Genomic DNA, 13,925 nt, shown 5'->3' on the forward strand with positions numbered 1-13,925 from the left:
CACCAATTTTCGCTGAAAAATGTAGTTTTATTTTCGACCTAGATTATCAGAAATAAAAAACTATTCTCATAGATATTCATTTATACAAGTTTCTGGCCCTTTTATCTGGTGAAAAGTTTACCTTACCAACTGAAAAGACTTACTGTTTCATTGTTATTCATGGGGTATTTACTTTCATTGATTTCAAGGGCAGAATGGAACCACAAAATCAAGATTTCAACGAACAATTTTCTCCATGGAAGGCATGGATGAGTCAAATCAGATAGAAAGACTTGAAATGTTTTAAATCTTAGTATCGCACGTGTAAAGATTAAAGAAGCCATATCGAGGGTTTTAAATCTTGGTATCACACATGTGTAACGATTAAAGAAGCCATATCGAGGGGTTGACATGCTGAACTTTTACTCTTGGTTAGGGAATTCAAAACAGTTATAATTTCCATATGGATGTGTTATATACATTATTTCCATTGGCAATTAAATAATTTCTTCTCAATTGGCAGTTTTGCGAAACACGAATCTGCAATAATAAATGTCTTCAAAAGATATGTCTTTTATCCTCAGCAAAAGACTTTCCTTAGTCACTATTTTACCATAAATATAGAGAAATCATTCATTGACTCACAAACTATAAATTCAAGTACACAACGAAATGTCTTTTTTTCCCTCTACCCATGAAAATTTATACCCACGAAATTAAATGAAACCACAGTATTACCATATTTTTGTGTTAAAAAGGTAACTAAAACTGGACCAAAAAGATTTACAAGCTGCTACAACATTTACTTGTCAAAACTTCCAATCAAGATATTTGAGGTTTGTGGGTGATTTTTTGATCCACACATTTTGGCCACATGTGTCAACAAATTAAATATTTTATTAAATGTCATCTTTTTATCATAGGCATTCATGGTTGGAATATTCAAGTTGTTGACCCATATGCCAATAACTGCTGTATAGAAAAATGTAATGAATTCAAGAGTTTTTCGTCAGTTTGGCAGAACTAACACAATTTAGCTCAATATTGTACCAATTTTTCATGTATACATTTGTACATTAGTGAATAAAAAAAAGGTTTTGTTGGCAAGGTATGTACACATTTACATACATAATATGGACAATATCTATGTGTATTTTCAGGGCAACATTTGTTATAATCAGAACATACCCCTTTTTACTAAAGTTTTCACAACACAAAATCTGAAATACTGGAAAATACAAGCAAAAAAACACCATGGACAATAAATCAACAACTTTTACTCTAAATATTTTCAGTAACTTACATATAATTGAATAGAGGTAAAATACATTTCTTAGTCAATATATCAATTAATTTAGTTTGGCCTTTTGACAAACCAAATTTTAATTTATAAAGCAGCGTTTTTATATGCTGAGGTTTCCAATTCTTTTATAACTAATACTGTATTTATTGCACAATGAAGACCGATCTATAAATCATAATGTGGTTTCTTTAGATGTTCTTCTTCCCTCCATAAGATCAAAGTACCTAAAAAATAATACTCCAATAATTAAAGCAAAACTTTACTGAGTCAATTAAGTTTGTAGAAGCCATTCTACACATTGAAAAACAACAGTAGGGGTAAAAATAAGAAATTACAAGTCGATAGCCCAGACCATATTTTTATTTAATATCTGCTATATGTTCAACTAAATTTTACCCAAAAGTTTGGTAGGCCAACTAAAAATCTAGTTGCCATGGGCTATTGCACTATTGCTAATTTTTATCACTGAAAGCAAATGATAACTATTATGAACTGACCAAACTGGAGAGAAAAAATAAATAAGTAACTATTTCATCGAAAACTAGAGGCAAACTATAAATTGAAAAAAAAACAACAAAAAAAAACAACCAACAAAATTAACGGAAACTAATGTTTTTTTCTTGAGTAATTTTGTATGTAAAAAAACTGTACAATGTATATATATTTGCACCACCATAAGAGGGATTTTGAATTTATGTTAGATGACGTAACTAATTACCAGTGATAGACTATGGCTCAGAATATTTTAATTGGCAAACCTTCATTGTGAAAGAACAGAGAAAAGTAGCTTTTCTTCTGACTTGAGTCTGCTATCAGTATTCAGTACTAAAAGTTACTCATTGGACTTTTTTTGCACAATATTCAAACTTTCAACAAATGTTAAAAGTTTTTTTACTTGACCGACCCTTTCAAGCCTGAAGCTTATTTTTATGACTTCTAACAAATTTTGCATTGGGAACAACTCAAAACACATCTGAATACATGTAGTTACCTATCTAATATTTCATCAAGCCACATTTTGTTTGTAAGTTGTTCTATCCAGCTTCTTGGTATAGCCTGTATACCAAATTTACACCCCAAAAGTGCCCCAGCAACAGCAGCATTGGCATCAGCATCTCCTCCCTATAAAATACAAAGTTACATCTAGCCTATATTATCTAAATAATATCACCATTATTATCTTATGTGAGAAATTGTTACATTTTTATTGCAACTGGTGTATTATTTGATATAAAACTACATTTGTAATTAAGATGGTCTTCATTACAGGAAAATGAACAGTATATGAGAATATTCTGATTAAAAAGATAATATCTGTGATCAGTGGTGGATCCAAGGGTGGGGGGGGGGGGGCATACTGGCCTTATAGGGAGCCCCCTCTAGTGATTATCAGTGATTTTCTATATAATACACCAAATTTCCAACCAAATTTTTTTGGGGGTCCACTGAAACCTGTTCAAATTGAACCCTAATTCTGTCTAAACAATAACATTTTAAAATTCCCTTCATACAAGTTCAAATATATTTTGAACCTTGGTAAACCAAACATACCAGGTAGGGTTCAAACATGTTTAACTGTACATATATATGTTTATAAATTGTCAACATAACCTCTAATCATATGCAACTTTATTCAGCATTACATATTAGCTATTTATAAACAGACTAAAATCTTTACAGTGAACAGTGATAGCATGGTAACAGGTTTACCTCCATAACTATATCTTGTATGGCCTGTCTGAAATCCTTCTGTCTCAATGCCCACATGGCAGCACCTAATGTTTTGTAAGTGTAGTTTGTCTTGCCCTGTTCATCTAACTGTAGAACCTTCAGGTTATCACAGAACATGTATCTTTTCAATTCTTTTGCCTGTCATTTACAAATACCAATATCAATATCTAATCACATAGTCCTTTTCTTAAAAATTGTAAGTAACAATAGACCATATGCACAGAAATAATTGTGATGTTTTTATCATTATAAAAATGCAACTGCTTTAGGTAGAACAGTACTTATTTTCTGATTGGCAACAATAGTGAAACCTTTATAAACTAAAATATTGTGAAATAGTACTGTTTTATCAGTGTTAATTCAAGAGCATATTTTTTTAAGAAATTTGTAACAAACAAATTATTTTTCCTGTATCAGAAAGTTTTAACTACAGTTGTCAATTGAACCCCCTGACTACATAATTATAATTTTTTTTGACTGGTAACCGATATTATTTCATTGTCATTAATATTTTGTATAGTATTTCATTAAAATTATCCAAAAATTTTTAAACATTCTGCAAGTTCCTAACATATAGATAACATATAACATACGAAGAAAACACATTATTTCATAAATAACATACAACATAAAATTAATAGCACAATTGATTTGTATACAGCCAATGTTATTAAATTATTATTAGCTAAAAAGTAATTGTTAATTATTCATTCATAAATATTTTTTTTTCAGTTTGCTAACTACTCATACTCCAGGACACCATTTAACAAAGCTTTTGTAGGACTAACATAACTGCACGAAAGTCATATTGGTTCGTTAAGGATTTATATGTACGTAAGTCTTCGAGTGCTTTGTGAAATGATGTCTGGATACATTTCCAATCCACCTTTTATCTGAACTTGTGGTATAGTAAATGACCGAATAACAAGAGGCTATCAGATTTTTATGCATTAAAAGTGCTTGCCTTTAGCCACTAGGCCAGTGCTAGTAAATATTAATTCGGGCAAGTGTGATGATGTGTACTTTTTTTGTTTCAGGCTAGTTGAATCCTTTATAGTCATCTATTATTTGGGCTAGTCGATAAGAATTTTGAAGGAAAGGACTGTGATGATTAAAATTAGACCTGTGAATAATTAATTATGGGAAGTTCTATTTTTTAGGTCAATTAATTTTTTTTTCTCACAAAATTCCAACATGCCAACAGTCAAAGTAAAACTTTTATGATGTTGCAATGACAGCATAAACAACTGTCATAAGTAAACAGGACAACAGTCAAAGTCTATTTTTGCAACAAGATGGCTGCTACTCAGAAATGTTTCTATAATAGAATTTGCATTTCATTTTTGTTATACCAAACTACATATTCAACTTCAATTTCAGGGACAGAAATTAAAATTTACTAGTAGTAGCCATCTGGGCCCTACATTTTAAAAAAATGGAAGCCCAGATCAAATGTTTGGGGCCCAAGTATCTTGTGTAAGGCCTGTGATGCAGCTAAACTTGCTAGTGGGACTTGAGGGCATGCCATTAAGAAAATATTGAATTCTTGAAAGCAAATCCTGCATTCTCAGAATACTTGGAGATCTTTTCAGAAGCTAAAAAGCTTCATGCCTTTCATAAAATTCCACATTTCACGGTAATTCAAATCGCTGAAAACTCTGACTGAATAAAAGAGATGATGTGATAAATCTCCACACATGACATACTTATATCTAAGTTTAAATAATCAGTCATGCCTTAAACAATTAATAGAAATTATTGGAAAACATCCTTGGCCAAGTAAAATTCAAGTTTTTATCAGCTTAAAAACCTTTACGACTTTAAAACTGTTTCTAAACTGAAATTGTACGCACATAAATGAACACTATACTGTTGCTCTTACTGGATATTGGAAATTATAAAAGAAATTAAGGACCAGTTTTAATATTGCTTACATTTTAATTTAAAACTATTTCATCAAAGCTTGAGCTCCTTTACCAAAGAAATGTAATTGCCCAATCGACATTTTAAGATCTGTCGCCAGCTGTGCTCCTGTACAAATGCTTTTTAATTGTCCAGCTTGTGTATAAGTTGTCGTGGGCGAGTGGGCAACCGTTCATTCCTGTCCCTGAATTTGTATTTTAAGTGGTACCAGTTTAATACAAACTGTCATTAACTTAAGCTTTTTTCGGTAGAAAACGGCAATTTTTCAGATTTAACAAGCCCATATTGTATGACTCAATAAGCATAATACTGAATTTTAAAATAAGTTTGATAAGATTCAATGAAATAGGTATTATGAATATATTATATATGTTCTAAAATAGAGATAACGAAGAGAAAATTAGAATTGCATATGGTGACTATTTTACCTGTTCATAAGAGGGTAAAAGTGGTGCAGCATATCTATAAGCTTCCTCTGTCACACCTGTCAGATTAAAGCTACCATCTTTCTTTATATGGCGCTCATTTCTTTGTAACAATAATGATATCACAGCAGTAACAGCTACACATGATGCTTGGCATCTGAAATTAAACAAGAAAATTTACAGCTATGAAATAAAATAAAATATATTGAAGATAAAAGATGTAAATATGGAATGAGTAGGGAGATCATAGGGTTGAAAATAAATATTATAAACTTACAAAATGTTTTGATAAAAGCATCAAATACACACAAAATACTGTTTACACAGTCAATATATCAATAGGATGTTGTAAGGCCATAGTAACAAAATTCCTAGATTATCATCCCTGCTGACCCATTTTTCACACCCGCCCAAATCAAAATGTGTTTTGAACAAAATTCAAGGCCTTAATTTCTTGAAATATTCTGATCATTATTCGGTAACTTCCAGTTTGTAAAACATAGTTTTTGTTGCTATTTCTTTGAAAAGTTCGAACTTCAAACTGATTAAAAAATTGGTATGGGTGTATCAATAGTGATACATATACTTTGTTAGAGCTGTTTCAAGACTTTTGTGCTCCAAGCAACCATAGATGATGATAAAAATAGTGCTATTTTTGCAGTTATACTGTAGAAAAATTCAAAGATGGAATAATAAAAATAAAAAATAAAATTTGCCCCTCCTAATCCCAATAGTTTCAGAAATGTGGATAAGAACCCAGCCTTTTTTGTATTATACCATAAGAAGATGAGAAAGACTTAAAAGTCTGCCTATAAAAACTTAAATAATAGACTTTAATAAGGCTGTTAACTATTTCTTTTTTGAAAATCATTTACAATTAAATTGTAACTCACATTCATGACATTGCATTTAAAACCTACATGTAAAAATCCAGACTTTAAAACACACAATAAACAGCTAGCTTTACATACTGGCATTATGGAGTTTTTACATGTGGCATGTAGTCTTTTATTTGATTATGTGTTTTTTTTATAACCTTGGTTCCCTTGATTGCTCTTTTAAAGCCAACTTTATTTTTTAAAAGAAATCTAATTAAAGTCTGAAACAATTATTCACCTAGGGTCAGGATGTGTCATGTTACATATATCTATTGTATGTTTAATAACTTGTCCAAAGTTATGGTAGTAATGGAATCCTATAACAGATGTTCTGGCCAGGGCAGCATTAGTAGCATAGGTATTACGAGAGTCTCTCCATATTATTTCTGCTGCCTGAAAAGATATAAAAAATTGCTTACAAACACTTAAATAATATGAACTTTATTCATGACATAATCTCAAAATAAAATTTTGATAACAAGACAAGTGCAAAAATACCACTCACATAAATATTGCAAATTTTGGTATACAGTCAGTACATATGTTTCAAGGAGTAACCTCTATTCAGCAGCATTAGAACCGAAGGAATTTCAATATTAAAAAAACTGACCAAGTACTATTAACATACTTCTATTTTGTGATAATTTTACAAAAATGCTTGACCAAAGAAAAATTTTGGTCACAAATTTCCTGTAAATTTTAATACAAAATCTTAGTGTCCCATAAAATATTTCCAACAAGATATTTTTGTTTCAACGTTAAAAATGCAAATTACAACACTGACAAGTCATTATGGTCCCAACAGACAACTAGGGGGTAACAATCCACTGGTGCATCAGTCCATCTTTTCAGTTACGATCAGACTCTTCGATTAGATAAACCTTAATTTAAAAATGGATTTATGGCAGCTAGAAATTTTGTTTTTCAATCAGCAGTGGTGGCACCTCTTCTAAGATTTACTGGAACTGTAAGGATTAAAGGCCAGTCATTATCTATGGATGTGATATAGTGCCATTTTGTTATAACTCCTTGAAACTCAGGAGAAATAACACCAATGTGACCTATTTTTAAGTCGAACCATCACAACCCTACACAAAATATTCAGTAAACCATTCAAATGCCAAATATCCCATTATAAGTTTATATAAAATCATCAATGGTAAGTTGGTAAGGGTACAACTCAGCATGGAAATACATTCACATGCCAAGGTTTTTCACAATTCCATTCTTTTACATGTGAAATCAAAAGGCTCCCAGGAGCCAGAAATGCTCACCTGGTTGAATTTTGTCTTTCAAGGGCAGTAAATTTAAATAATTTTCAAGATATTGGCTGAAAACTGTAAAAAAAAAACTGTCATTTTTCCCCTTTCAAGGACAATAACTCTTACAAAATTGTCTGACAACTTTTTTCTCTGAGGACATTTGTAGTCCTAATAATAAGGATCATTTCAGCTATGAAAGAATTTGGCTAACCCTAACGGTTTTGGGGATATATGTGAAAAACTACTGTCTGACCCTATGTTCTCTTTTTAGTAACAGCGGCCATGTTTTTCGACAGATCAAAATTCCCTACATCACTTCTATGCAGGATACCCCAAGGAACATTCATACCAAGCTTCATTCAAATTGGTCAAGTAGTGTTAGAGGAAAAGAGTTTTGAAAAATTGTTAACAACGACGATGACGACGACTGACGCCAAGTGATGGCAATAGCTTCCAGATTTCATTGTGCATTTCCAGGACAAATGTTGTCTTAGGCACATATCATTGATTGCAGAGCTTGAAAAATAAAGCTTTCAAAATCATTGCACTAATGGTATCATCATCATTGAAATTTTTCACAAAATTGGCGTGAACATAATTATTTTTACCTTTTCTGCTAACTGACAGCATGGGAGCAAGTTACTCAAAACATGTAAACATATTTATACACTTTTGTGGTAATTCAAAGTTCACATTTTCAACTTACTTTGACTACTTTTAATTAACAAACATAACAGATCTAAGTTTAGTTAGTGTGCTTTTGGTACTTCTTAGAGTGGCGGCCAATTGACCCAAAAATGCTAATTAAGACCAAAATGTCAAAGGCCAAGGTAATTAAAAAAAAAGAAAAAAGAAAAGGTTATTACCTACACTATCCAGAAAAAAAAACAAAAACAAAAATGTCAGCTTTGTCAAAGGGGAGACATTGTTAAAATTACACTGTTCCTACCTTTCTCGGTTCTTCGGAGAACTGTGGGTGGGTTATTACTGCCTTCACTTGGGGGCACAGTCCTAACCCACTTACATCATTCAGTTCTGGGAATCCTCTCTCATTCCAATCCTGTAATCTTCTACAGAAATCTTTTGGCTCTACCTATAATAATATAATGTTCAATTGATTATCAATTCTTGAAATAAAAACACCAGTAAATTTTACTCCTATTATGAATCAATTTCATAACCTAACTATCTAATCATCAACTGAAATGAAAAGCAAATACATAGAGGTACAAATGTAAGTAAAGTAAGCATTATTTTAGAATATATTTAGTATAAGTTCAATTGGAACTCCTCAGCCTTCCTGGTTACACTAAAGAAAAACCACAGAGGCACTAGGTGAATGAATCTGTCCAGAATTTGACCGATCCAATTTTAAAATTATAGTTTTACTGGTTGAAATTTTTACCATTACATTTTTCCCTAGCTCCTTGCTTCATGCCAAAATTCTCAACAGAGTTTTTGTTCTTTATTTCTAGTGATATCTAACCAATTTTTTTAGCATCATCTTGTGGATAGAACTACTATCAGTTGTGTAGGATTACAATTCCAGCAATATTTTTTCAAGAAAAAATTCTCCTTTTTGCATCCGAAGTTATTTTTAGCGTAGCGGAAATGGCAGAGTAGTTCCGATAGAGTATAAGTTAAGAATGATGCTTTGACAAATACAGGATATAAAGAAATTAAAATTAGTAATTGTTCTATAATGGTGTAGAACCATATTGACATAAGGCTAAAAACCACTAATTCCACTTTCCATAGGCTTCTATGCCAATTTCACAATATTCAATGGCTTCTCTGGACTTTACCTTAACTTTAACCTGCAGAGGACTATATATCAGCATGATTCTACATATGTCAGCTCACAATCCTCAGAATGGCATGTGGGGTTAGCAGACTTGCAGTGCAGTACTGGTCACCGGAAGTGAAGGGTCTATAAATAGCATGGGAAATCCCAGTGTTTTCACAAGATAGGGGTATATTTAAAAATCATTATGGAGATTAGGCTTCACATCACAAGAAGCAAAATGCACCTATAAAATGTACAGAAATGTTTTTCCTTTCAGAAACTGTTTAAATTTTTTAAATAAGATGAAAACTTTTTTCACAGCACTATGAGGAACAGGGGTAATTTTTGTGTAGGACTATTTTTGCGTACGTTCCGAATGCTCATTGGTTGAATTGGTGGTCTGTAACCTAAACAGTCATTTTTTGTCTTAGAAAAAATAAATAACTATACAGGTATCTTCCTACACACATACTGAATGCATTTGCAGTTTCAGTGAAATGTGACAAGCACTTTTTTAAATATTTGATTTTTAAATATAGGGTAACCAAGTTGTGCGAGCAAAAAAGTGACAATATTCTACCATACTTAAATGCATTAAATATTTGCAAAGAACTCTTTCTGACTTTTCAAATAAAAAATATCAATCACAACTTGTTTTTTAACAATATTAATGAAGAAATAGTTTTAAAAGTAATCATTTTCTGAGAAATTGGTCTATTTTTAAAAATTTATTTCTGACATGCCTCCCCCTTTTTCTTGATCACATGTCAAAAATCCTAAATCTTTAAATTTTCACAAAAGGTGATATATTTGGCTTTAAATTTGTAAATACAGTGTTTTCACATTAAAACATGACCAGTAAAGGGCACCTAAAGCAAAAAAAGTACTCAATAATGGATTTTCCATGTTGCCATAGGGGAATGCTGATATGGCCTTAACCGCAGTAATGAAAGTGAGTTTTTCCTCATTTCTAACCTAATTTTTGCTCAAATCTACACAGAACTTGATTTCAAGTGCTTATTACCACCATATTTAGGTAAATATAGCCCTCAAAGTTTAATATTTGATATTTTTACTAAATTTTCTACACTTTTTACAAGATAGGACATAAAAATCAGCCAAAAAGACCAATTTTCCATAATTTGGACCTATAACTTAACAAAATGCATATTTTGAAGGATTTTTGTAGTATATTCCTCTCATGGCAAAGTTAACAAGATCTTCAAGTAGTTTAAAGCTATTTCAAGAAACTTTTCATTTTGCCATGGCTTCAACTTAAGGCTAAAAACCACTAATTCCACTTTCCATAGGCTTCTATGCCAATTTCACAATATTCAATGGCTTCTCTGGACTTTACCTTAACTTTAACCTGCAGAGGACTATATATCAGCATGATTCTACATATGTCAGCTCACAATCCTCAGAATGGCATGTGGGGTTAGCAGACTTGCAGTGCAGTACTGGTCACCGGAAGTGAAGGGTCTATAAATAGCATGGGAAATCCCAGTGTTTTCACAAGATAGGGGTATATTTAAAAATCATTATGGAGATTAGGCTTCACATCACAAGAAGCAAAATGCACCTATAAAATGTACAGAAATGTTTTTCCTTTCAGAAACTGTTTAAATTTTTTAAATAAGATGAGAACTTTTTTCACAGCACTATGAGGAACAGGGGTAATTTTTGCGTAGGACTATTTTTGCGTACGTTCCGAATGCTCATTGGTTGAATTGGTGGTCTGTAACCATAAACAGTTCAACATTTTATACACTCTTACACAACAAGGTGGCATAAAGGATGAACAACCAAACCTGTATAGCAATTATTCAAAATCTTTACCTCACCATATTTGCTTAAAATAGATTGTAGAACAAGTAGCATGTGGTCAGATTCATCGGTCCAGTCACCTATGTCCCACTTTCTTCTATGGACATCAGGAAGAATTTTTTTATGAACCATCTCAAGTTTGTTGTGTACGTCTTTATATTTCTGAAAAAAGTACCAATAAGATACCAACATTAAGACATAAATAATGTACATGTGCATGGTAAATTGAACACTTAAATGTTTTGATTTGACAGTCATTCACACATTCACCCATTGAACAGGTACAAGTAGATTGACTAGACAGAATATTATGTTGATTTGTGGACATTAAAAACGCTGTGTTTTCTTTTAAAAACATCCAGAGTTCGGGTTCATTGGTCAATAATTTGTTTTCATCCAATTTTCTTTCATGGTTTCATCATACCGACCAGAACATTCTCGAACTTCAATCAGTTTTATGTTAAGATCAAAACTACCTAATTAGTGATGACTTAAATATTACCTGTAATTAACTGATTAATGATAGGGTTTCAGTTTTTTTAACCTTTTATTACCCAAGCTGACAAAATGGCTGACAAGTTCGAGTTAATGAGGGTTATTCTCTAAGATTTATTACCGAACTGAATGACCAGTCAGTTCGAGTTTTCGAGAAATCGAAGTTCAAGAAATCCAAGGTTATTTATATTGATTATATAGGAGAAAATTTCCGTTCTTTGAATTGTGTTTGAGAAATCCCGGGTGTTCAAGCCATCCAAGTTTGAGCGAGTGAAGTTCGACTGTAGACAGTAACTTAACTAAATTTAAAAAAGATAATGATTTGTCCAGAAATGACTCTATTGAAAATTCACGAAATTCATGAGTTTGATTAACTTCTACATGTCCCAGACAATAGGACAACCTATAATGTTATGAAGTTCCTAAGAAGATAAACAATATTTTTAATAACCTTTTTAGCCTCTTCTTTAGAAAGATTCTCTGTCAAAAGTCCAATAGCATCCCCAATACAGTGACCATAAACTATTGCATAGATTCTATCATAAACTCTGTTAACTTCCTTCCTTAAAGCCTGAAATTACAGAAATTAGAATACAATGCTACAGATATGTCTAAATTTCTTTCACTTGAATTTATTTCTGAAGTTGTCTCAAACAGTCAGAATCTCTTTATGTATTGTTTTTTTTTTTTTTTTTAAATCAACCAAAAACATGGATATATCTACACATAAAATTTAAACTTCCTCTTTATAAAAATGAGCTATGACACAATTTTCATTGAAAAATAAAACTTTGATGAACAGAGTGGTGAGAATTCCTTCTGTCTTGAAAACAGCGAGATCTACATGTATATGTACTCTCTGACCAGTATATGTTAATTGGTGGGTCATATTATTGGTCATTAAAGATATTATATGTCAATTAAGATATCATCCACTAATTGGTGGTTATCCCTGACCTGTGTAACAATTAATATTTATATAAATAATAATAGTAAGACAAACAAAAATTCTTGTGCCATGTATGACAAACCATATATGGCAAGAATTGTGTGCAAAATTCAAATTATCAACATTTGTAACCCCTATAATAGGTATGGTTACAACCAGTTACATGATTACACTTGTACACATTTCATTCAAAACCCTGTTTCAAGTTTTCTCTTATGCAAAACCACAGTTAGGTACACTTTTCTTCAGGTTACATGGGTACAATGGCTACATGAACTATATATAAAGATACTGTAAATTTGAATTTCTTTCTAACTTTCTAAACCCATGTCATACTGGTTACATCTCGTTATTTAATATTTTCCTTGTACAGATTCTGAGTTTTCAGTGCATTTTTAGTCAGGTTACACAATACAACGGTTACTTTAACTTAATTAAAGGTTACAGTTAATTTGAATTTCTTTCTAAACCCAGGTTACACTATTTAATATTTTCATTGTACAGTTTCAAATTTACTGTAACCTTAACTGTATTTAAAGTAACTAACAATGTACTGAATTATGTTAATCTTTACAAAGAAAACATCAAATGACCAGATGTACATGTACCCATTGTTACCTGGGTTTCAACTGAAATTCAACTTTAAATATGATCGTTTTAAGAACCTACTCCTACAAAGTAAGAGGTTGGAATTCCATTCCTCCATAAACAACCTCTTACTTCTGAGCGCCATGTTGCATACCGCTTGTTCTAACACTCTGAGATCGGCAGAATTATAGTAAAAACAAATGACCTACCTGACGAGAAAATCCATCAATCACGGAAATCCTTGGTAAAGCAGTTTAATATATGAAATATAATGCTCAGAAGTAAGAGGTTGGGGTATGGAGGAATGGAATTCCAACCTTTTACATTGTAGCCAATGTAGGAGTATGCTGGAGTGTAATTTATCATTATCAAGAACCATAGCATAGGCTATATTTATATTTCCAAGTAACGGATTACAAATTACTGCCCTTTTACTTTGCAACCATGTAACTTGATGGAACCATACCCATTACTGAGGTTAGAAATACTGGTATGCTTAATCATGCACACATATTTGGACCTATCGATGTACAGTACACTAAAACAGGGTCGGGCAATAAATAAACAGCTCAGCGGTTGTGTTGCATTGAAAGCAGGAAGTGGAAAACAACGAACTGATATATAAAATTGGGTAAGAGCCAACACATTTCATACTCTAGTATATGGCTGAGATTTCCGTGAATACGGTGAGTTTTTCGATTTCAATTTCCCGCGAATGGGGCCAAATTTCTCCATTTTTAAAATCTGATAGGACTTAACAGACGACAGTTCTATTCAGA

At 31.9% G+C, this 13,925-nt stretch overlaps 1 protein-coding gene across 1 annotated transcript; it reads right to left on the reverse strand.

Annotated features, from left to right (window-relative positions):
* Positions 1–1,236: 1,236 nt before the first annotated feature.
* Positions 1,237–13,889, reverse strand: LOC148627327 (uncharacterized). Its single transcript, XM_088571337.1, has 9 exons — positions 13,801–13,889; positions 12,061–12,180; positions 11,127–11,276; positions 8,451–8,594; positions 6,478–6,632; positions 5,365–5,518; positions 2,993–3,151; positions 2,274–2,404; positions 1,237–1,506 (listed from the first exon to the last, which is right to left on the reverse strand). Exons 1-9 carry the CDS (start codon positions 13,879–13,881, stop codon positions 1,455–1,457), a joined length of 1,146 nt encoding a protein of 381 aa, XP_088427463.1. The 5' UTR covers positions 13,882–13,889; the 3' UTR covers positions 1,237–1,454.
* Between the last annotated feature and the right edge of the window lie 36 nt (positions 13,890–13,925).

The sequence above is a fragment of the Perna viridis genome, chromosome 1 (genome assembly GCF_037379345.1).
Source record: "Perna viridis isolate PV_CMFRI_1.1 ecotype Kerala chromosome 1, ASM3737934v1, whole genome shotgun sequence".
Classification (NCBI taxonomy): Eukaryota; Metazoa; Mollusca; class Bivalvia; order Mytilida; family Mytilidae; genus Perna; species Perna viridis.